General features: G+C 40.5%; 1 protein-coding gene across 2 annotated transcripts in view; it reads right to left on the bottom strand.

The window, feature by feature from the left end:
- Window positions 1-2,534: 2,534 nt before the first annotated feature.
- sucla2 (succinate-CoA ligase ADP-forming subunit beta) overlaps window positions 2,535-25,854 on the bottom strand; it is a 31,830-nt gene continuing 8,510 nt past the window's right edge. For both annotated transcript variants that reach the window (XM_085248420.1, XM_085248421.1), the window contains 8 exons: window positions 25,526-25,688; window positions 19,824-19,952; window positions 15,460-15,598; window positions 11,138-11,299; window positions 9,870-10,012; window positions 9,613-9,733; window positions 6,034-6,122; window positions 2,535-4,752 (listed from right to left, as the gene is read on the bottom strand). In XM_085248420.1, coding sequence (XP_085104546.1) covers window positions 4,678-4,752; window positions 6,034-6,122; window positions 9,613-9,733; window positions 9,870-10,012; window positions 11,138-11,299; window positions 15,460-15,598; window positions 19,824-19,952; window positions 25,526-25,688 — 1,021 coding nt within the window. In that variant the 3' untranslated portion in view covers window positions 2,535-4,677. The remainder of the gene's footprint in view (window positions 4,753-6,033; window positions 6,123-9,612; window positions 9,734-9,869; window positions 10,013-11,137; window positions 11,300-15,459; window positions 15,599-19,823; window positions 19,953-25,525; window positions 25,689-25,854) is intronic.

Genomic DNA, 25,854 nt, shown 5'->3' with positions numbered 1-25,854 from the left:
TTTGTCACGTACACAGTCATACACAGTACGATATGTAGTGAAATGCTTGGACAACTGCTCGTGACCTAAAGAAAACAAAAAAGGAAAAGGCTATGAATAAGATAGGAAATAAATATGAAAAATTAAAAAGGGTAAATTTAACTAGGAAGGAATAAAATATAAATTAAGGTTAAAAATGAAATAACTGTACAACACAAATTAGAATGAAGGGTAAATTTAACTGGGAAGAATAAGAAAAAATATATAAATTAAAGTTGAAAATAAAATAACTGTACAACAAAATACACAATATAGAACTATATAAGAATGTATCAAGAAATATAAATATAAATAAATATATACACAATAACAGCAGCTGTACAAGTATTAGCCGGAAATGAAGAATATAGTGACCAGTGTTGTGCAAAACCAAAGTCCAGAAAGTCCAGTGTGTGTGTAAGAACTGTATGTGTGGGTCAGTACTGTGTGGTGGTGTGATTGAGAGACCGTATCGCCTGCGGGAAGAAGCTCCTCCTCAGTCTCTCTGTGTTGGTCTTCAGGGAGCGGAATCGCTTTCCCGACCTCAACAGAGAGAACAGTCTGTTGTTGGGATGGCTGAGGTCCTTCACGATCTTCCTGGCCTTGGTCCAGCACCGCCTGCTGTAGATTGAGTGCAGGTCAGGGAGCTCTGAGCGGATGGTGCGCTCAGCTGACCGCACAACCCTCTGTAGAGCTCGTCTGTCCTGCATGGTGCTGTTCCCGAACCAGGTTAAGATGTTTCCCGCCAGGATGCTCTCTATGGTGCACGAGTAAAAGTTCCTGAGCACCTTGGAGGGCTCAAGCCAGAACTTCACTTTACTTATTTCATTAGTCATACCCTCCAATAAATTCTGCAGATCATCACCAGAGCAAAAAATGTTTGTATCGTCAGCAAAGAGAACCATTTTTAATACTTTGGACACTTTACAGATGTCGTTAATGTACAAGTTGAAGAATTTTGGACCCAAAACTGACCCTTGGGGTACACCACAAGCAATGTCCATACATAAGGAGCAACCACCATTTATTTTCACAAACTGCTTTCTACGTAACATTAAAACAAAAAAAAAACAAACAAGTAAAAAAGTCTTTTTTTCCTACTGACAGTAATCTGTATATTCATGAATAGAGGCTGTACAGCGTGGGTAATTCGATAAATTTAGAGTGAATATTAGTTGTTTTCTGTAACTGTGACTTACTTGGTGTCATTTGTCCTCTGTTTTCCAGAGCAGTGCAGAATCTTTTTTATTTTTTCTGGCAAAGTCTAATCCTCTGGTATCCTTTGTAACCAGTGGTTTGCACCTTGTTGTAAACCCTCTGCATTTCCACTCATGAAGGTGTCTCTTGACAATGAGCCACCTGCACCTGCAGGAAAGAATTCTGCAATCGTCCAATTCATTGGTCTTCCAGACCTTTTGATGTTGCTAAACTCACCAGTGCATTCATCCTATCCAACACTGATTTGGCCACTCTTTTTGGTATACTTGGAATCAGTTCAACAAAGACTAACAAGGGAACAGGTTTTACCTCTCCAAACCGCTTGATCAAACCAACACTCATCTAGAATGTCATCTCTGCGTTTTGCAGTTGTCCTGCTGGTTTGTTCAGGTGGTGGCCTCCAGCGAGCACTGAAGCAGTTTGCAGCAGAATGTGAGGCGGCAGGAACAAGAATTGGGACCTCCAAACCTGAGGCCATGGTCCTCAGCTGAAAAAGGGTGGAGTGCCCACTCCGGGTCAGGAACAAGTTGCTGCCCCATGTGGAGGAGTTGAAATATCTCGGGGTCTTCTTCACGAGTGAGGGGGGAGGGGAGATTAACAGACACTTTGCAGCCATGCCTGCAGTGATGTGGATTGTGTTCCAGTCCGTCATGGTAGACAGAGCTGAGCATAAAAGAGAAGCTCACCATTTACCGGTCCATCTACAACCCTACCCTCACCGATGGTCATGAGCTTATGTAGTGACTGAAAGTACGAGATGGCAGATATCAGCAGAAGCAAGCTTTCTTCAAAAGGTGGCTGGACTCTCCCTTAGAGAAAGTGGTGAGTTCACTCATCTGAGTAGGGCTCAGAATAGAGCCTCTCCACATCGAAAGGAGCCAGCCTAGTAGAATGCCTCCGGCTGTAGGTGTCCCTGGCACACCGAGGACCTCCTGCCAAACTAAGCTAGAGGTGGTGGCTGGTGAGAGGGAAGTCTGGGCCTCTCTGCTTAGGCTGCTGTCTCTGTGACCCATGCCCCGGATAAGCAGAAGAAATGGGTGGAGGCCTGGATGTATGAATAGTATTCTCCACTATCTCACAAGACTATTGCAGGTTCTTGATTTCAAACTCATACAAAACATTAAACAGTTGCTCTTTAACAGGAAACTAAATAAAGGCTTCTGAGGCTTTATGGTGCCACTACATTCAGCACCAATTAGGCATTTTTTGGTAAGAAGATTAAACCAAAATAAATGCTCAGCTTTGTACAGTGTCCAAGACAAAACACACCGGAGACAAGAAATTCAACCAGGGAAAAGTTGGTGTTCTCTGTATTTATTCTTTTCTTTTTCTTCCTTTGCTGTGCTCTTTGTGAGGAGCATAAATATTTTACAGAGCGAGAACATCAGTCTGGTTATTTACAAGATAAAATAAATGACGTACAACTCACAATGTCGGCTTGTGTTTGGAGAGCTGGAGGAGGAGGAGTAAAGGGAAGGAGGAAAAAAAACCTACAGCCGTTTTACAGTTTGACTTGGAGTACCCCAACCTCGACTCTGACTTCACAAACAGAAACAAAAAAAGGAGCTAATAGACTGTGGCGCGATGGCACGACTGAACACACGGGAGCAGCAACTGCAGAGGTCTAAACCAGTGAATTATTCCATAGAGAGAACAAAGCAGATAAATAAAGAACGACACAAAATTCCAGTGTCTTCAGCAGTCATCAGTCCATTTCTGGTGACTTTCATGCTCCGGGGGGGGGGGAAGAATTATGGCAGTAGTTCATTTAACAAGAAAGTTGCCTACAATGACCACTTTGAACACGGTGATAAACCTGCAATCGGAACCAGTGACTTTTCTGTCCTCTTCAGTTTGAGCTCAACCGGAAAAACTTGTGACTTGTGAACGTCAACCTTCAGACTTCCTGGCTGCCCCCTTTAGACAGTATAAGCAAGTACTGTTTGGATGACAGTGGAAGTGCTTGCGTCCTCCTGTTTTGTGCAGTTTCAATTTGGAAAATAATCTCAATATTAAAACACGAAGACTGCAACTGAGAACTTTTTGCATTTTCTGTTTAATTATTTTCACACTGCCCGGGAATACTTCAAATTCCTTATTTGGATTAATTAGCAGCTCAAAACAAAGATCTTAAAAGTATTGTCATGAAAGACATCAAAACAACGGCCTTTTTGATTTTCAGATGGTCACAAGATGTGAACTCCATCTGGTTGAAACCTGGCAGGTAAGCAGGAGCAGTTTCCATGGGAACAGGAACGTACACCAAGCTCTCTTGATTTACTTTGAGATCATTCAACTTTTGATCTCCATGTTCCTTCCTGGCAAAACTTGAGGTGCCCAACACAAACACTGAATAATTCATTTATTTTAAAAAAGAAAGTTAGCTGTGATGTATCACCTGTGTTCAACATACCCACACACGAGCTCCACCACAGCTGGGGCACAGCCCAAACGCCAGGCCCACTCATCAATACTCGCTCAGATCCTGACGTCGATCGATACGCCCGCAGGTCTGGTGTCTAATAATTCAGGCAAACAAATGCGACTCGTTCAAACCCGGGTTAAACAGGATTGAGCCGTTCAAACCTTCAGGTAAAGTCAGAGATGAACCCGAAGACCGTCCGTGCCGAGTGTGCAGTTTTGAAAGGAGGAAACATCTGCTGTGTCAGGAGTAATGAAGGAGGCTGAGGAACTCATGCCTACAGGAGGTACAGAAATAACACTGAGGCCTGCATGGAAAATAAACCCCACCAATATTAAATCAATGCTGCTGATTCTCCATTAAGGAGAAAACTGAGGTTGTTTCCTCATGCCAGTGTCAAGCTTGCCAGCATGTTGTTTGTGTGTTTGTAGCTCTTCACTCACACACAAAGAAAATCGTGAATGGAGGAATACATTCCTATTTAGAGATTGAAAGGCACTCGTGCTAAACCGTGTAATGGACAGCACTAGTGGGTCCCAACTCACAAGCATTCAGCTGGAAACAGGAAATGATCCGACTCAAAAGAGCCCCAACCTGAACACCGAGTAACAAGACAAAGCTACTGTTTTTATTCTATTATTGTTTCAAAGTAGGTCAAAGGAAGTGTTCGCAACAAGTACCAAAGAAGACAGAAAGGCTCACCGCGAGTCTCCCTCTCAGGGTGGAAGAGAGCGAAAAAGAACGAGGAGGAGGAGGAGGTTTGTGCGTATCGACTCAAGTGCAACTTAAGGGTATTCTCTGGGTTTGAGACTTTGAGTAAAGGGGGGGGGGGCTGTTCAGAGTCGTGTCATTGTGCCACAGAGCCAGAAACAGGTTCAACAAAGGGCTAACCTAATGTGTCTTCTCTCTAGCTCATGTTGCTGTTTGATTGGGTAGTGGAGTGGCGTGTTGTTGATAGGCTGACCCAGGGGTGTGAGAGAGGAAGTGCTTGGAGGAAGAGATCTGAAAGGTTGGGTTTCTTAGATGGGCAGCTGGAAAGTGATGTCCACTTGAGCTTCCTTTGCAAGGGAGACGATTTCAGAAAGCTTTACAACCTGTGGACAGAGCAGAGTGGGCTCATGAAATAAAATTTAACATAACATACTTTTACAATTGACCTTTATTTAACCAACAAACCCGTGTTTTTAAAAAGGAGACCTTTTTTTTAAGACAGTCAATACAGAACAGATGACACAAATGATACAGGTCTCTGAAGTCATGCAACTGTTTCAATGGGATCCCAATCCTCCTCCTGACTGTGCTTGAAAAGTCTGAAATTCAGGTGTTATGCAGGTATTCTGCTTTCAATTTAGGATTGAGACATAGTGCACTTCAGGTTTGACAGCTGACATCCCCATCACTCACAGCAGTCATGCTTCACTTCACATCATTACTACCAACTTAGCCGCTGACGTTCTACGTTTCTAAAACTTTTTCTAGAACTTTTACCGTGGGAGTGGGCCGCCCAAGTGTCATCTAGAAGACGCATATTTTTCTCTCGACACACGCACACCTCAAACTCTACTTGAACAGTCACAGAGCAGCTGCACATGTTAATCAGCTGATTGCACATGTGCAGTCTTGTTCTTGTGGTTTGTGCACTGAGACACACGCTGCAGTTTCATGCCATATCATGTCATACTTGTCTAGTAATTTTCTCCAAAATCATATTAATTCTAAAGTTTAAAAAAATTTTTTTTTAGTTATTTTGGCAGAACAAAAATACCAAACACGACAACTACTAATACAGGTGACTGATACACGTTTCTTTTCCTAATCTAACAACAAGGACTCTCCACTCACAACAATCTAAAGGGTTTTCATTCTTTCTCATCTTTCCTGAAAATCTTTTGTATTCTAACTCCAGAAGAACAGAACAAAGGCTTTCATTTCCTCGCTAACTCACATATCTAACAAAGCTGATCCTGCTCATCACTAATATCCTGTTTTTAGATCAAATACAACCATTTTCCACATATATAATCATTACATGAAAGCTGGAATCAGTCCACTTTTAAGCAATTAATCAAGCAGCTTAATTGGATGTGAAAAGTGTTTAGAACAGAGTAAGATTTAATAAAATGTTATCAAACTGCCTCCCGGCACACCTGCTCCCCAACCCTGTTCTCACATACGCTTTCACACTGTTGCTGCTTTCTGGTTACTTTGTGCTATAAATGTAAAGTGACGTTTTTCCTCACATTGGTTCTCTCACACACACACACACCCTCCGCCTCCTCGCATACAGCGACACATCTAAAGGCAGGTACATGTCAGCCCTGCTCTCCCCATTTATGACGTGAGCATTTGAGTTGAACGTGGGTCTTTGTGCGTACCATTTTTGCAGCTTCGTCCAGGTCGTCGCAGGCCAGGATTTTCAGCGGACTGGCAGCAATCAGAGCTTTGGCGTCGTCCACTCTTGTTCCTGAGAACAAACAAACAAAAAAAATAAATGAAAAAAAGTCAGTTTTTCAAAACAGCAGTACCTTTGGCCACCCTACAGCTGTGTCACTGTCAGAACTGAGAGTTTCTTGATACGGCAAACATTCATTTGGATGCTGTTGAATGTTTTTGAACCTCGAGGAAGCTAATAACCTCCTTGTGGTTTTCTGTGGATACCTGTGCCTCCTGTACTGTCCACCCTCAGACCACAGTTTCCATTTGCACTCGGGAAAAACAAAGCTGAATGTCTAAAAGGTCTTTCCAGAAGTTTGGAGAGCTGATGAAGTTTCTTTGATGAAAAAGAAAATGTTCGCCGGACCAAAGTGAAAACTCAATTTCCCTAAAACTGCCCTATAACCTCCCAGCAGACAGTTTTTATTAAAGCTGCTGTCACACAGCAAGCCGTTGCCTCCTCCTTTGTTTGGTGGATGCCTTCACACTTCATGGTTCAACTTTTTTCAGCTTGCCTCTATGGCTGGTGTGCAGCCATGGCAACCACAGATACAACCATAGGGGAAAAATGGTAACGGAGGCTTATTTTACAAATCAATGGAGATCAACAACATCTGCTTTAATGCCTGATTATACAGACAGACCTCACAACCCAGAAAAGAATTACAAACAGAGCAAAGCAGACACATTACAGAATTAGCCACTGACACAAATACACAAACCCATGAATCCAGGATAAACCAGGAAGCAGTCTTAGACACGAAAGAGCATGTATAAACATACCAAAGTAACTTGTCAGTGTGTAGACAGACACACACAGTATATTTATTATTTAAAAAAAAAAAAAACATTAAAATTTTAAAAAAGAGCATGTTCCTGTTTTGAAAGGAGAACGTGGTCCAGTCAAGTTTCCAGAGTCGAATTAGGAGCTGTGACCCATCTGATGTATCCGAGTCCGGCCCCGATTAACAAGTCATTTGGTCACACGCACATTTGTGGATTGGCTCACAGGAAAAGCGTCTTTGTGCTGATGTAGAGCCTTACAGAGGTGCTACTTGTAGCTCTGACTTAAAATCCATGAAGCATTTGAGTTTCAAGCTCATCAGTGTGATGCTTAAAGTTTATCAAAGTTAAAAACACCGCAGATGTTTAAGAGGTTACAAGACAGAATTTAATAGCTTTGGAAAGTTATTCCAACTACTTTCTTTTACCCTTTACCACTAACTTTAGAAGATAAAAGCAGATGAAGCATACATGAAGGAATTCTTGCCAAATGAATCAAATGCATCTGCTGCAGTCCATCTTACCCTGTACTGCAGAGTGTTAAAATTCAAATAGTCTTCAGAGTTTTAGACTAACAGCAGAGTATTTAGTTTCAGATGACTGAATGACTGAGTACTCTGAAGCCTTACAGTATCAACCGCACTCAGTCAATTAACTTCATTTTGAAGGTAGAAAAACAAACCACAGTATTTAATCACATCGCTATAGGTTATCAACAAAATCTCAGTTACATTCAACCATGTCCAAAAACTTTGTGTGTGAAAATACTCCCTGAAGAAAATATAAAATACACAAAGTTTCTGCTATGGCCAATATTAATGAGCAATTTTTTAATTGTGCAAGTATGTTAAGTATGTCCAAACCTCTAAAGAAGCACACATCACTACAAAGGAACTGAAAACATCTGCTGCAAACCATGAACTAGGATGTACTCTGCTAAAGAAGGCAACTTCCTCTGTTGTTGAACCTTTCACGCATATCTTATTTTCTCTTTGAAACAGATTTTATACAAAGTGACCTTAAAGCAGCCCAAGTCCATCTCTGTTCAGGTGACTCCAACAAGGAGTCATCATCCAAAGCCTTGTGACACTGCTGATCATAACATCCTATAAAAAATAAAAAAAATACAGCATGCAAGGAGCAGCCAATCAAAAGAAAAGGAGGGTGGCATTAACTTTTTAACCTTTGAAAGCCAATCAGCAGTAACAATTGAAGCTTTTCAGAACTGAGTCATTTCTGTCATATTTCAGGCTTATAGAACAAAATGAATGGGTGTGCATCAGAAGTTAGCAAGGGCCTGGGTCTCTGACTATGCAGCTACCCAGAAACTATTATAATGGTGATCAAACCATGTCTTTGACATATACTCAGTCAAAACTCAACATGCAAAGCTTCCCTAAAATTAAAAAAAACAAAAAAAAAAAAACACCAAAACTACCTGCCCTGTTCGTCACCAGTGCATTTACACTTGCAGACAAGACCACAGAGGTGCTAATTGAGATATAAGACAGAACTACCTAATGACTCCAATCCAACTTCAGAAGCGCTTCTACATCTTAGATTATAAAATGTGTAAAGAATAACTTTTAAAAAAACTGATTAAACATGTAAACAGAAGGCAGCGCTCCTGTTTAATTCACGTAACGTGTCTAAAGCTGCAGTGCAGTTACAGTCTTGGCGCTGGAACGCAAACCTCAGCAGCAGCATTTTGAGGTGACATCCTCTCGTTTCCAAAATAGAAAACAGGAGCAGAAAATGTTACCCTGAGGAAAACTGAGAAATGTCAGCTCTGTTTAGGCTCCAAATACAAGCATGCACCATTTCTTTGTGCTTGCAAATTTCACTGCCTTGCACTGACGAATGAATAAAGATGAGAAAACCAAATTGGCAGAGGAATTTCACCCAGTGAGGGATTCAGCTCTCTGGAAGGCCACAAAGGACCAGCAAGTCTTTGTATTCAACACTTGGCCTCCTTTGATAATATAGAGTATGAATGTACATATGCATATATCACACGATATCACAATAATTCACAGCTCATTTGTGTTTGTCGTTTTCTGCGCGTTTCCAGGAGCCAGACTTTGAAGTAGGAAGCATCAAATGAAACGGACACGAGTCCCCCCCCCCCTCAGCACTGCCAGCTGCTGCCAGTTAACCCGCCTGACAAGGTGGGGGAGAGTGTGTGTTTCCACTGGAGGGGGAGCCTGTGGCTGTGGTTGATCCAGAACATTACAACACTGTGTTTGGGCCCAAACCCCTGTCTATTTCCATTTCCTTTTAAAACAAGGTTTAGGCTGTTGGTCAGGTTGGTAATGAAATCTGCGTTACAAATATCTGTACTTGTTTTCAATCTGAGATACTGTGCTGGAGAGTTGTCGGGATTTCCTTGCATTCCATAGCTCACTAAGATCAGACATCCCTGAATTCAGCAAGATCTTCTCATGGAGGGATCCTGAGGGGCTCCTAGTGCAGATGAGATATATATAATCTCTGATCCTTTTCCCAAATCACTTCAACTGGCTGCTACCAGATGTCTGAGGTCGTCATCCTTTCGTTCAACATTCAGAAGGAGGGAGGCATCAATCCCCCATCAAATTCATGGGAAATTATTTAACAACAGTAAAAATTCAAATAAGGATAAAGTCAAAGCTTCAATTTAACAAGTTAATGAATACAATGCCACATTTTAAATCCTTTTAAGAAAATTAAAAAAAAAAAAATAGCAGTTTGTTCCTCACCTTGTAACCGCACAACGATGGGTATCTTGAGGTCCAAGTCTCTTACAGCCATGATGATACCCTGGGCGATGACGTCACACCTCATAATTCCTCCGAAGATATTGACCAGGATAGCCTGAACCTGAGGAAAAAAAGAAAAAAGAAACAACTTCATCAAAAACTGAATGTTGACGAGCTCAGAGGGGTGAGCTACATCGGGCTTCAACAGTTTCCTGTTTAAAACCATGAACAGCCTTTGGAAGCTGGCATCTTCTTACCCTCCTGTCAGAGGTGATGAGTTTGAAGGCCTCCGTCACCTGATGAGCTGTGGCTCCTCCTCCTACATCCAGGAAGTTGGCTGGTGTGCCGCCATGGAGCTTGATGATGTCCATGGTAGCCATGGCCAGACCTGCTCCATTTACTAAAACAGACAAAGCCACTGGTCAAATGATTCAGGCAGACGATTTTCTTCTTTTGCACTGAATATGTACTGGAAAAAAAAAACCCAAAAACACTCATTGATAATAAGACTGACATTAAATGGAAACGCATTACATTTAAATCACAACTAAAAGAGCTCCTACTACGACAGTGCTGTCTATACACTCAAAGTCTGGTCTGATAGTCGTTATAAAAAGCCAATTGGTGATAGGCTGGTAGGTTTTAATGGCTGATACTGATGCACCACTTTGAACTAAAGCAGCTCAGGTGTGTACTTCTAGGTCTGAAACTAACTGTACTTCTTCCTTATGTTATGTGAAAGTGGTTGGAAATGGTTTAATATCCATTTTGAAATCTTTAAATGATGACAAAACATTACAGACTCTCACTAAAAATAGTTTTTACACATGGAAACAAGACTTGGGTGCCACTGTGCTGTAAAATACCACCCCATTGTATTTATGAGTCCCTCGCACTTTGAGCCAGTAGAAAGTGTTAGAGCCAACAACAAGCTACTGAGTTTGGATATTTTTAAAGACATAAGAAAGAGGGGAAAAAAAACACAGTGTATGATCTGCTTTTCATTGTTAAGAGACAGAATTGTGTCAGATAAGCTAGCACAGCACTGGACACAACACAGCAGCTCAGCTGGACCTGTGAACTGTTTCTGAGACATTGTTTAAAGTAAGTCAAGAAAAACAAACAGTTCCACTAAAAGGCCACAAGGTGTCTTATTTGGTGGCTTTATGTTGTGGGATGCCGTGTATGGAGTTGAGGTGGCTAGAAAGTTGAGGGAGAAAAAGACAGTAAACAGGAGACTGACAGACTGCAGGATATCGCAGACAAATTAGCAAGCTCCTTTTTTTAATCTATAGATATTCATATCTTGTCCAGTTTGGTCATATTAATATCTCTGGGTTACCATTATAACCTATAACGTTCATTTTCTGTCTGGCATAACCGAGCATTATGGGAAATGCAGTACCCAATCAGGATTACAACTGAGAACATATCTCAAAATGACCACCAAATAGGTTCAAAAGCTATAATAAACACAAAAAATGAAACTACTAAATAGCTTTTCTGACATTTCGCTTGGACTGACCCAGACAGCCGATGGTTCCATCAAGACCGATATAGTTGAGGTCAGCCGTGGCGGCCTGCCGGTCCCGCGGGTCCTCTTGAGTCCAGTCCCGCAGTTCGAACACTTTCTGCTGGCGGTACGCTGCGTTGGAGTCAAAGTTGATCTTGGCATCCATGCACATTACTGTTGACAAGGAGACACATAAGATTTTGACATTAGAAGAAGATCAATGTCAGCTCATCTCTCCATCTGCCAGAGAGCCATGCCATGGGGCACTGGCACCAGGAATGTAAATGTGCAGCTGAGTTCTTTTTTTCTAAATGCATATCACCTCAGAAATGATCAAATAATTGAATATGTTGAGGAAAGAGTTTTGCTTATTAAAGAATAATTCAGGAGGACAACTTATTTCTGGCTACACTTTGTTAAAATGTCTGCCTTTGATTATGAGTACAAGGAAAAAGAAACACTCTGAGCTTCACTCAAACTACAGTGAAGGAAGCTAAGGAGCTTATATATATATATATATATATATATATATATATATATATATATATATATATATATATATATATATATATATATATATATATATGATCATGCAGAAGGAGGACCTAACAGCTCATCAGGCGCTCAGCATAGTGTTTGGCACAAAGGTCAGCGGTCTCCTTTCCTCACAACTGTGTTTGAGAGCTGTGATTCATGCCTGAGGAGCTCATCACTGTGCATCAGGCAAAGCCATTAACTCTGACTCACTGACAGAACAACACGCACACCTCAGACTGAAATCAATCTCCTCATCATCTCCAGGATGCTTTCATGGACAAACCCCAGTGCATTCCTCCTTGCCAGAGACCCATAAGTCCAGCTAAATTAGTCTGTTCCGCAAAATGAAAATGACCTTTAGAGGCCAAGAGCTGCACAAGCATACCAACCACATCTCAGTCAGCAAGACTGCAAACCTGGGCAAGACTAGCATGGCTCCATCTTTCTTTAATGTCAACTAGGCCCGGGAAATTAAAGAATCCTGATATTTCTCAAGTGGTAAATTCCCCAACTAACAATTAAACTGACAAGTCGTGTATGGTTAATGTCTGTCAGGGTCAACCCTCTTGAGCAACATGACTGTGCAGCTGAAAAAAAGTGCAACTCCAACCAATCTTCCGGAAGATTTGGAAAAGAGTGAAAGAGTGAAAAATGCAGCAAGAAGCTGATGCTGCTTCTCACTTATATTTAGTAAAAAAAGAGAGCCTAGGCACATTCATGTCGACAAAAATGATTACACAATTCAGTCCAAGTACATATTTTTCTGAACAACATGACTGATAACACAACAGCAGTGAAGAGTTGTAGTTTAATGTGGAAGTAAAGCCTCTCTTTGCTGTGTAGCATTCACAGCAACAGCGCTTGTTACTATAATCACCATGAAAGCATTTCCTGGTAAAACAAAAGCTAGCAGAGCTTTTATGATCAATCCACCTGTGCAAAAAAAACAAATAAACAAAAAATGGTGGTTGCCCAGTGATTGCATTGAATATTTTACTTTAAAGAAGGGTTGCAAACATTTGCCAAAAGATTTGGTCAGTCTGCCAATGAGGTGAACTCGCTGATGAGTCTCTTTGCAGTAGGAGACTCAACTAGTCACCGGGCAGCTTGTATTCTGGTTATATTAAGGTTACCAAGCACCAAGTCACTTCCCAACTAAACAGTCGTCCTGAAGCAACTATATCACTATTTATTAAAGGTGATTTCTGTGCATGGAGATGACCACAGGTCTGTGATTCCCAGGGATTTATCACAGTTAAATGGCATACTATCACAAAACAACCCCATTCAGTTGCAAACTGATAGCAGTGTCTTGATTCAGTTTTATCACCAAAGGTCTTTAATGTGACAGCCAACTGTGACCGGTCACAGGTCTGATCCTCATCTTCAAAGCAACCATGTCCAAGGTAATCATCATATGCTACTTCATTGCAATAAATGTGGTTTTGCAGCAGCCTCTCACCACTGTTTTCCTTAATAATATTATTTTTGGATTAAGACATAAAAAAAATGTAATTAATTTTTACGAAATGCCATCAATGAAATGAATGGCCATTTTTTTAGATTACCAGATTTACAAATCCTTAAAAAAAAAAAAAAAAATTCCAAAACTAAATTTGGGCACCTGCATGCTTTTCATTTGAATACATGCTGAACTGTTCGGTAAGACCAAACTGGTTTTTACTAGGGGTGCAACGATATTCGTATCGATATTGAACCGTTCGATACAGTGCTTTCGGTTCGGTACGCATATGTATCGAACAATACAACATTTGTAATTTATTTTATCAACTTTCCTTCTGACGATGCTGTCTGTGTTGAGCGCTCAGTGAATCTGCGTTCGACTACTCCGCCTAGGCTGCACTGTCCAGCGCAGATCCACTGAGCGCTCAACACAGACAGCATAGTCAGAAGGAAGAGCGCAGGGCAAGCTAGCGAGACAGAAGTTAAGCTCTCCTTTTAACATGGACCTCCCCCACCCTCATTCAGATCTGGCGTTTGGAATTATTTTGGTTTTCATGTGACGTATGACCCTGAAGGTAAGCGCATCATGGACTAAAGTAAAACAGTATGTTGGATGTGCCACGCAATGCTCAATTACATTGGTGTGAACTAGTGTGTTAGCGCAGTTAGCTCGTTAACGTGTTGGCCGTCCAGCCCCATGCACGGAGCGATCGGCGGTAGCTCGTTAACGGAGATTTGCCGTATTGTGGCGTTAAGGTCATTTCAACGAGATTAACCTGAAAGCACTAGTGGGAACACGACGAATATGACTGCACATTTACGCCGACATCATCGTAGTGCAAAGACAAGTGGAAGCAGACAAAAAAAAGCAAGCATGCTACTAACTTTAGCCGAGTCATTTAGACAGCTGTTAGCACATGATTCTCCTTATGCTGCTGAGAATATAGCCCAGAAGAAGCGGATAGTATAGCTTTTATTTTGGAAAGAGCCATTTCTCTGTAATAAACTCTCTTTTCCAAAGATGAGTTATTCCTCAATCAGATACAGGGCTTGCAATATCGCTAGCCCGACGTCCCGGAGCTAGCGATCTTTTCAGTCGGGCTACCAAAATCTATCTCTTCCCTGCCCGTCGGGCTATTGTAGGAAAAATATATGTCAATGCTTTTGCATTCTTTCAGAAATGTAGCTGGGTAATTATGTCATTGGCATCGGTGAGCCACTGTCAATATGTGACATATTGAAGTCGCGTTTGAATTTGCGCTTGTTTTTTTGCTTTCACTTTGCAATCGTGCGAACTGTGTATAGAGAGCGACAGCACTGATCTGTGAGTGATGATAATTTGCGCACCAATTCCTCTGACATCGTCTTATTAATCGTTAGCTTACTATGCAAACATGACAAGTGAAATCTCCCGCAGCTTAAACATGTGAGAGGTTGATCGCGCAGAGAATCGCTGAGCTTATGTGAGTGCGTGTAAAAGCATTTCAGTTCTGCTGAGCCAAATAAGACAGGTCAGGGTGAAGAAGTGACAGCCAAAGAAAAGCTTACCACAAAACGGAGAAGTTATGATAAATCAGACTATAAGGCAAAAAGAAAGTGCAGCTTTATGGTTTCATGGACAAAAGAATTTCTGTGGCTGCGATATGACGAGCTAAATAACCAGGGCTGCACATAAGTGGTCCGCAGGTGCGCATTCGCTGTCAAAATAAAAAACACGCACAAGGGTTAGGGTTAAATTTAAAAACTGTACTTTTGAGTTAAAATATATATTTATAATTTTAATAAATGACAAATTAAAAAGGCATAAACATTTTTTTTGTATCGAAAAAATATCGAACCGTGACACCAAAGTATCGAACCGAACCGAACCGTGAATTTTGTGTATCGTTGCACCCCTAGTTTTTACATTTATTAAAATACCATAAAATAATGCCATTATATTCCTTTTTCAAGCTGTATTTCCTAACCTAACAGTGACTCTGACTTCATCTCTGTGTTCAAAGAGGATGTTTTCTTTTTTGTTCTCCAGACCACATGATTAAAAATTCAATGAGACAGAATGTGTGTGATAGAGAGTGGAACAGTGATGTTATGACTCAGAAGGGAAAGATTAGTCTGTTCTAACTCAGGTTGCATCTCTGATGGATTTTAACAGTTTCCTGCTACTGAAAGCTTAAAATGTGCTCAAAACAACTGTAAACACATTTGTTTGCCCACATGATCAGGCTATACATCACTCCAAACAGCTGGGTTAGGTTAGGGGAAAAGGCTAGACAAGACCCAGCACCACCCTACAAGGACAGAAACAGACAGGTGCATGTGTGTGCGCCTACCAATGCCAGAGGAGTCTTCCACCATGGGATTGATCTCGACCATTGACGCGTCATACTTAATGAACAGATTGTACAGTTTGACCATGGTCTCAGCTGCCTCATTCATCAACGCTGGAGGGAAGCCCATCTTCTGAGCAACCTGCAGACAGATGTACTTTGTCAAAAAAAATAAAAATAAAAAATCAGCAGCGAGCTATTTTCAAACAAATGGCAGAGAAATGCCCAAAGAATACATGTTTATAGCCGCGATCAGGGGGTCAAACATAAAGCCCAGGGGCCAAAATCGGCTTGAGAAAAGACTGTACTCCGGCTTTGGAGAATGTGAAGGAGGAATTTTATACTTTTAGGTTCACAGCATTCGCTACAAAGTAATTAAGTAATTAGAAAGAAATAAACTTTCAGTATTTTCATATTTTTTTGAATGATCAAATATCTTCTGTTTTATAACTACGAAGCAGCTTAAATTAAAGTGTACAGCTACAGAAAAAGTTCTGGTAGGTCATTGCCGAAAAAGTCTTGCTGACAGATTTACTTACCACTGCAGCGTTTCTTTATCACGTAGAAACACTGAGCTTGTGTGGTTTACTTACATTAAGATTTGTCGGGAATTAAATGTGTAGTAAAACTTCTGTACACTGAGAGAAAGGGAGTTCTGATCATTATCAACAATGGCATAAGAATTATAGCTTGATTTAAGCATCTCCTCTAACTGTCCTGATATCTTTAACATCTTTCAGCTCATTGTTTTGGTTTTCTTGGTCACATATGTAGCACTTTGTCTCATTCACTGCTCCCACAGAGCTTAATCCTGTCGACATTAAGACAAAAGTGAAATTTCAAACAGAAACAGTAGCTTCGACAGGTCTCATTAGAAGCACGGAAAGCCTGCTGGGTCTGTAAGAACATCACGTTGTTTGAAAAATGTGGTCTTGGCGGACAAAAATAAATGCAGCGAAGGAATATCAATGCCGCTCCATCTAGTTTGAGAGCCCTGCAATCAACACCTCTTCTCTCTGTCAAATATATTGAGTCTCTGCTTTCACTATGACAACCAACATATTCAATATTCAGAGCCAAAGAGATGTGCAGCAACAGGGGAACAGGAATAAAGTGGAAAGGAAAAGAAAGACAGTCAGAAGTGAGACAGGGTGGAGAAATGAGTACATCTGTAAACAAAATAAATCAAGTCCACCAAAAACAAGAAAGAACTCCAGCATTAGCTTCTGAAAGTCAGCTGATAGAAAAATAACGAAATTCATGTTTCTTTTAAAGGTGATTAGAATAATTTCTTCATGAACTGTGTTCTGTTTGAATGATTTTCTTATTACTACAATTCCTCTAACTTTGCTTTTAGAGAACTCAAGTCTAGAATCAGTGCTTAATGTTTCTGAGGGGAAGAAGCCATTGTTACTTTCATTTATACCAAAGCAGGTGACACTGGGTCTGTCCTGTTGTGCATCCTAACTGGACAGACTGATGTCCAGAGGTTTAACCGACTTGGTGTAAGACTGCGATGATCAAGTGTTCCCTTCATTTTATTTTGAGCAGTACATATTTACAGTGGTAAAAGACTGATGGCAGCTTCCGTGAGAAAACCCAACAAGAGCCGTCCAGATACAGCTTGCAACTGTGAAAGCACTCCTGCTGATGTAAGAAGAAACAGAGGGAGAACCTGATGAAGCCTTCTGTAATTATGAATTCCAAGTTGATTTATGTCAGGAAACAAGCAGACATAACGTGTCATGGCTACAGGGCGATCACTTCATCTTTGTAGTTTTTTTTTTTTTTTTTAAATTGAAATTATTATTAAGATCATGTTTCTGTGTTAAGCGCATTTTTTTTAAGATCGGTCAAGAAGAAGCTTTTGCAACGTGCAGATGCCGTGATAATGATTATTAAACATGATAGTTTTGTGAAAGCTGTAATGTTTTGAGTTTGTTCAGGTGATCTGGAAATAAACTACAGTTAATGGAGTTCATGATCCAAGTGTGATTGAGTGAACACACCTGAGCGCTCAGCTCAAGAGTGCTGAATTTTCCCCCTAGTGCTTTTTACTTGTTCGGTACATGTAGCAGGAACATTCTCACTCTCTCACAAGTAGCTGCTCAAGTAGCTGTAAAGTACAGCAGCTACATTACAAACACTGCAGCATCATCTTGTTGACAAAAGGTAGACCACAGTGCATCAGAAAGTATTTGCAGCGCTTCACTTCTTCCACATTGGCCCATAATGACAGCAATAGTGATGATGAAACAAACATAATGACACAATTACAGCCTCAAGTCATTTGTGTGTGTGTGTGTGTGTGTGTGTGTGTGTGTGTGTGTGTGTGTGTGTGTGTGTGTGTGTTTTTTTAATATGATCTGCTTCTTTGCAGAACGTCTCAGGCTCTATCAGACTTTATGCAGAGCGTTGGTTGGCAGCCCTTTTCAGATCTCTCCAAGATGTTGAATTGGGTTCAACTCTGGGTTCTGGCTGGGCCACTTGAGGATATTCACAGAGTGCTCCTGATGCCACTCCTTTGTTATCTTGTCTGTGTGCTTAGGGTCATTGTCCTGTTGGAAGATGAACCTTGTCGCAGAGCTGAGCGCTGGATGTGTCTGTACATTGCTACATTCATCTTTCCCTCGACTTTGACTAATCTCTCAGTTCCTGCTGCTGAAAAACATCCCAGCATGATGCTGTCACCACCATGCGTCACTGTAGGGATGGTATTGGCCAGGTGATGGGCAGTTATGAGCGTTTGATCTTTGTTTCCTCAGACCAGACGATTTTGCTTCTCGTGGTCTGAATCTTTCAGGTGACTTTTGGCAAACTCCAGGGGGGCTGTCATGTGGCTTTTACTGAGGAGTGGCTTCTGTCTGGCCACTCTACCATGCAGCACTGATTGGTGTAGTCCTCAGAAATGACTGTCCTTCTGGAAGGTTCTCCTCGCTTCACAGAAAAATGCTGGAGCTTTGTTAGAGAAACCATCAGGTTATTGGTCAGCTCCCTGACTAAGGCCCATCTACCCTGATGGCTCAGATTAGTCAGGCGGCCAGCTCTAGGAAGAGTCCTGGTGCTTCTTCCACTTACAGATGATGGAGGCCGCTGTGCTCACTGGGACCTTCAATGCTGTTTTCTGCACCCTTCCTCAGATCTGTACCTCAATACAATCCTGTCTCAGAGGTCTACAGACAATTCCTTGGTTTGTGCTCTGATATGCACCTTTAGCTGTCGGACCTTATATAGACAGCTGTGTGCTTTTCCAAACAACGTCCAGTCAACAGAATTTACCACAGGTGGACTCTAGTAATGTTGTACAAACACCCGACAGGCGATCAGTGGAAACATAGTCAGAATCAGAATCAGAATACTTTATTCATCCCGAGGGAAATGCACCTGAGCTCAATTTTGTGTGTCACAGCAAAGACTGTGAAAAATTCTGTACATGTTATATTATTAATAAACTTGCAAGAATTGCAAGAAAATGTTTTTCACTTTGTCATTATAGGGTATTGTGAATAGAATTCTGAGGTAGAAAATGAATGTAATCTATTTTGGAATAAGGCTGTAATTTGACAAAAGTGAAACACTGGGGATATTATCCTGATGCACCGCAGGAATACCCAACCCTACCTACACAACCTGTTGTCCTTAAAAAACAAGCTTACTCCTTCATAAGGACTAGAGCCAGTGTCTTATTGAGACTATTTTAAAATTAACTGATAACATTTCTTTCTTCATCGCCGTTATTGTTTGTACATCTCATGTGAAAATCTGATTCTGTAAAAAGCTCCAGCTGAATGTTTGTAGAGTCATCTTTGTAAATAAAGCACAACATGGAGCATTATTTATCTTGCTTGGCACATCATCTAAAACAGGATAAGGGTTTTTTTTCCCTCTAACAGATTATTTTAAAGGCAAACATCAGACTGAAAAATAAAAAAAAGTATGATTATTCTAAACCAGGCACCAATTTCATACTGTAAACATGAGAAAATATCAGTTGTTTTCTATAAGCCCTGGAAAATGATTATAACTTAGGCTCAGAGGAAAATTTGGGATGATGGGCGGAAATTTGTCATTAACGGATAACAAACTAAAAATTCGAAAAACCTTAATTATATCAAAAAATAGGTGCAAAAACACGCTAAGAAGAATGCAACAATTTCTCCAACCAATGACCTTGTTTAGATAAGAGTTAACCTTCTTTAAACAGCAAAGAGCCCCTTCTGATTTAGACATTTTGGCACTCACTGCAGCATGAACGCACACAAACACACTCCCCTTTCTCTTCCTCCAAGTCTTCCTGCAGCCCAAACTACAAAGTGGGTGCACCTCAAGTCTGTTTCGTGACTTATTACATCTACCATTGATCGCACCTTGACAGCCTGCTCCATCTTAATACCCTCCACGATGTCGATGGGTTCCTTCACAATGGCATCTGGATTTTCCGCTGCAACATCTTCGATGTTCACGCCACCCTGTGAGCTGCCAATCAGCACAGGGCCCTGTGGGACACAAGTGGGAGGGATGGGGATTTAAAATCTTAGAGTTACTGCAACATTTTTGTTTCGAAATCTGTGAAACCTAAGCCCCGGATAGACACCTTTACAAAGAAAACGGGTGATTTAATAAGAGTGATTTTATGCAAGGAGGTTTTGACTATCCTCTCCCAATAATTACAATCAAAATTACCTTCTGTTTTTTTACTGACCTGGCTGCTCTTCCTGTAATTTAAATCAAATCTGAAGCCACATCCTTCAGACTTCCTATTTTTCTGTGTAAAAACTAAAAGATGCTATTGCCATGAAAAAAAAAAAAAAAAAAAAAAAAATTCCAATGTCTTCAAACCTCTCATAACAAAAGCAACAAAGTAGTCTGTGCCTGCACAGTAAAATCACCGTCCTCATAATAAAATGCAAAAGACAACAATAAACAATTTTATAATCATGTCATTTATCTTCAGATTATTTTCTCAAACCCTCAGATTTTCTATTTAAAGTCGTGTAAAACAGGAAAAAGAAGAAACTCTCAGACCAGAGTAAGTAATTTTCATTGTTGTTAGAAAAGCAACACTAAATAGTTTATAAAATATGAAAATACTTATTAATTTCACATTCATCTGATTGTCAATAGGCTAATCACTGAGCGCGCTGATTGCTTGCAGCAGCTTCATAAACACAGCTGCATAGAGAGAAAAAAATAAAAAGGTTATCCACACAAGTCTTCATGACTGCACATCCTAAGGAGGCTCCTCAGATCACAAACCCTGTTTAATACAAGGTTTTGTTCCAAAGACTCCTGAGCTGAGACCTCCTTATTTCTGCTGTGATGACGGCAAAATACTAAGAAGGAATTTCTGTGGTGAGCAGCATCTTTATCCCTTTCTCCATACAGTAAGAACATGTGGAATACATTACAATAAGAATTTTATATACTATATACAACAGTGTGAAAACGTTTTAAACACATAAAATTCTTGCTCACCGCATAGTTCATGATCTATAATCAAGTTATAGACACAATCGACTCAAATGTTAGCAGCTTTGCCTAATTATGAATAAAAACCTGAACATCCAGTCAAGCATACAGACTCACTGAACCCTGAAAAAGATCCAGTGAAAGTGTTAAAATTCTTAACACATGTAAAAACACTGACTTTATCTTCAGTATTGTGCTGCCATCTAGTGGACAAAATCTGTTAACTGAATCACAACTTTGTTTTTTTATGAGTTCAATGAAGATGAGTCAAGATGCATTTAAGCACTGACAGATGAATCTGTGTGTGCTTTGCTTAATTTAGTCATCTGAATGAAAAGATGTGGAGGGGAGGTGCGATGTACAGTTACATTACAAAAACAACAGTTAATCTCATCTAAATCTTTAATTTCACATCTAATTTTTGTAGTTTATAAATTGCCTCTAATTTTTTCAGAGCTGACTTTTCTTATGATACAGATCTTAATTTAAATGAATGAGTAATGTGTTTAATGTGTTTAAGTAAACAAACAGCAGCAGCTTGAGCTTTTCACACTAGGCTTGCAGACTGTCAACAGCTCAACTAAAATGATCTAGAGCTCATTCAATGCCACGCAAAAACATCATGAGATTACTGTAGTGTAAGTGTACCTTCCCTAACACTTAGACTAATACTAATCACCTCTAACAAATCCAATCCAATTTTATTTATAAAGCACTTTAAAATACCCAGCACAGGAACAAAGTGCTGTACAGAAAATAAGTTAAAACAATAGAATAACAAAAAACAGCAAAATAAATAAATAAAACACATAAAACATAAAATTAAAAACAGCCCTATGTTAAAACTAGGGCTGAACGATATATCGCATTTGCGATAATATCGCGACATGATCAAGTGCAATTTTCTAACCGCAAAGGCTGCGATTATACTCTGGACATGTCCAAATTCATGGGCTGCATCCTCCTGAGGCCGCATTTGTAGACCGATTACGTCACAGCGACGCGCCGAAGGCTGTCCAAATTACTACCATATCCCAGAATTCATAGCGCGGCCCAGCCAAACTCCAGTTTCCAGCAATGGCGGCCGCTACTAAGTTTTAAAATTACTCATACTAATCTTTCTGGGTCACAAAATAAACTTTTAACATATTTTCAGGCGAGAAAGTAGTTGTGTAAACATCAAATATCTGCTCGGTTTATCAAGATATCCCATATTTGCAAAAGTGCTTCGACGTTTTCAGAGGTGTCTGCTACCCACCAGCTCGACAGCTAGCCGGGAGCTCGAGGGTTACTGATGCGGCCGAGAACGGCACAACTCCCGGCACATCATTTTCAGATCACCGCGGAGTTTCGCTGCTCGGGTTAAACGTAATATATAAGTCACTTAGACAACCTAAAAATGTTATTGTTGGGCTTTTTTCAGTGTTTTGTTTGTTCGTGAGTAAATCGGTTTGGCTGAGATTAAAGTTATTAGATTAGATAAAATAAAACTTTATTAATCCCCCGGGTGGGTTCCTCCTTGGTTTTCACACAGCTGACTAAACGTCAAACAGAAAACTTATTAAACAGAAGTATGAGACAGTCGAGAATTTACACCAGTGTCTGGTTATATTTTAGATAGCAAGAAGCAGACGGCCGAGTTTATTAAACTCCACCGAGACAGCGGTGACGCTAATCAGAACTAGACCGTCCAATTTCACGCCTTTAAATTTTAAAGGCGTGTTTGTGTGTGTGTTTATACAATTGCTATTATGTTTGCACTTTATGTGTAATGTTACTGACTGCAGAGATCAGTAAGATGTGTGTATTTTTTATTTATTAGTTTTATTTATTTAATATTATTTTTTAATTGAATGACTGTCTAGTAGTTCACAGATGTCGAAAAACTGAGTGTGGTAAAGCCACTGATTTTTTTTATGTATATTTCTGCAATCTGCACATTGTACTGACTTTCATTTTAATGTTTACACCAGGGTTCCTTGTCAGCACTTTATGCTCAGATGTTTGTAAGCTAAAAATAAACTATTGTGTATGTTCAAATATACTGTTGTGATTGAAGAAGTTAAATAAAAATGTCAGTCATCAATTCATGCATCACCTCATGTCATCATAACAGAGGTCTGTCTTCCAGGAAAGAACAGTTTAAAATTAATGTAATATAGTATTGGCCATACTATATGATGTATTGCTTGTCTTTGTTTAATAATAAAGAAGACAAAGACCTTAAAAAATAATCGCATATCGCATCGCAATCGCAATATTGGGGCAAAAAATCGCAATTAGATTATTTTCCATAATCGTTCAGCCCTAGTTAAAACAAAAACAAGATAAAACAGCATCAAATCACCTAAAAACAACTAAAATAAAAAACCAACATCTCACGTGGTGTCAAAGGCCAGGGTAAAGAGGTGGGTTTTCAAGAGTGACTTAAAAACAGATAAAGAAGTGGCCTGTCTAATCTCTAAAGGAAGCTCGTTCCACAGTTTTGGAGCTGCTAAAGCAAAAGCACGATCTCCTCTAAGTTTACGCCCAGTCCTGGGTATCTTCAGGAGCAGCTGATCAGCTGACCTGAGAGAGCGGGTGGGTGTATAAGGCTGTAGCAGCTCAGAGAGATAAGATGGAGCTAGGCCATGGAGAGCTTTAAAAGTAAATAAAAGAATTTTAAAATGAATCCTAAAAGAAATGGGCAGCCAGTGAAGTGAAGCTAAAACAGGGGAAATGTGCTCAAACTTTCGAGTGCCTGTTAAAAGACGAGCTGCGGCATTTTGCACCCTCTGTAGATGACTAATATATAATGCACTGAGCCCAATATAAAGTGCATTACAGTAATCCAGCCGAGTGCTAACAAAGGCGTGGATCACTGTCTCAAAGTGCTGCCGTGAAAGAATTGGCTTTATTTTTGCCAGCTGCCTGAGGTGAAAGAAGCTAGATTTTACCACTGCCTTAATTTGATTATCAAACTTCAGATCACAGTCCACTTTGACCCCCAGGTTTGTGACAGTTGGCTTAACATACTGTGCCAGGGAATCTACATACACATTGGGGGTCTCAGTGGAGCTACCAAAAACCATCACCTCTGTCTTTTTATCATTGAATTTTAAAAAGTTAACAGACATCCAAGTCTTAATGTCATCGAGACACTGAAGTAATGGCTGTGTAAGGTATCTGCCTTTTTTCTTTAGAGGGACATAGATCTGACAGTCATCAGCATAAAAGTGGAAAGGAACAGAGGAAGCAGATATAAAGAGAAGAGGAGGGGGCCTAGAACTGAGCCCTGTGGGACACCACACAAGAGGGGAGCGGAGGACGACACATAGTCACCAAGGCTGACACAAAAAGTTCGCCCCGTCAAGTAGGACCTGAACCACTCCAGTGCTGTGCCCCTAATGCCCACCCAGTGCTCCAAACGAGAGAATAAAATGGCATGATCCACGGTATCAAACGCAGCTGTCAAATCTAAAAGCACAAGAACAACACAGTCCCCAGCATCAGTCGCTAAAAATATGTCATTAAAAACTTTTAAAAGGGCTGATTCAGTGCTATGAAAGGGTTTAAAACCAGATTGGAAAACCTCTAAAACATTTTGCTTTTCCAGGAAGGCCATTATTTGGCTGTAAACTACCTTTTCAAGAATTTTGGAAAGAAAAGGTAGTTTGGAGATAGGCCTGTAATTTGCAAGAACCGTAGGATCAAGAGCAGGTTTTTTAATCAGGGGTTTGACTACTGCATGTTTAAAATCTTTAGGGACAATACCTGACATCAGACTATGGTTTACCAGCTCAAGAACCAAAGGACCAACTGTAGGTAACACCTCTTTTAAAAGTCGAGGAGGGACAGCATCATTTGGAGACCCTGCAGGCTTAAGATGACCAACAGTCTCCTTTAAAAAGGACAGAGTCACAGGCTCAAACCTGTCAAAGACAGCAGAGCAGGAAACAGAGAGTGAGAGGTCATGACCACAAGGAGAGATCTGATCCCTTGTGGAGGAGACCTTCTCAATAAAAAAGTGTAAAAAATTTTGACAGGCTTCTGATGAGGGCTCAATACAGTCAGTATACGGTGCATTAAGAACAGAGTTAATAGTTTTAAATAAAATACGCGGGTTGTGGCAGTTTGACAAAATAATGTCAGATAAGTGTTTTCTTTTGGCATCTTTTACAGTTCTTTGATATTGACGCCAACAGTCCTTCAGCATCTGGAATGACACTTGTAGTTTGTCCTTTTTCCACTTGCGCTCAGTTCGATGGCAGTCGCGCCTGACAGCTCGTGTCAAGTCGTTCAGCCAGGGCTCAGGGCTCTACACAGAGACTGATGGGTTATTAGTAACACTAAATCTGTGATTTTTTGGGACCATTTAGGGGAGGAGCAAAGCCTGAACACCATTCAACATAAAAAATTTATCATCTCCTCTAAAGGTTTGTTTGAAAGGTTAATGCATGATTTACAAAACACAAAGAAATGGGCATTAAGAGCACTCCTTTTGAACTTTTCCACCTTTGTTGTTTTTTTTTTTAAGGAAATTCATTTCCCGTGAAAGCATCGTTCTCAGCTGAGCAAACACATCATTTGGCTTCTTGTGGGTGCGCCTGTGTTCCCTCACCTGAAAGGACCTCTCCATGGTGATGGCAAAGTAGTATTCTCTGCGTGGGTACCTGCGCTCGCAGATGAACACCTGGTTGCAGATACGACCCGCCTCCCCGGTCTGCTTGGTGTACAGCTTTCGACCAATCATCTGAGATGAAATGTCTCGGGCTTCCTCTGGCCTGGAGATGAGGAGAAGACAGGAAATTGAAAACTTTTTAATGCATAACAAGTTAATTAGAAAACTTATGAAACAAATAGATAAAAACCTGTAAGGACAATACAAACTAAAATTATTAAACAGATACTTGAGTTTATTAACATTTAAATCATATCTGTCAGCACTAC

The sequence above is a fragment of the Mchenga conophoros genome, linkage group LG16 (genome assembly GCF_057382185.1).
Source record: "Mchenga conophoros isolate Kocher_MC1m ecotype Shallow Benthic linkage group LG16, M_conophoros_male_GT1.1, whole genome shotgun sequence".
Classification (NCBI taxonomy): domain Eukaryota; kingdom Metazoa; phylum Chordata; class Actinopteri; order Cichliformes; family Cichlidae; genus Mchenga; species Mchenga conophoros.
The sequence above is the reverse complement of the archived record's forward strand: the minus strand, read 5'-3'. Positions and strand labels throughout refer to the sequence as shown.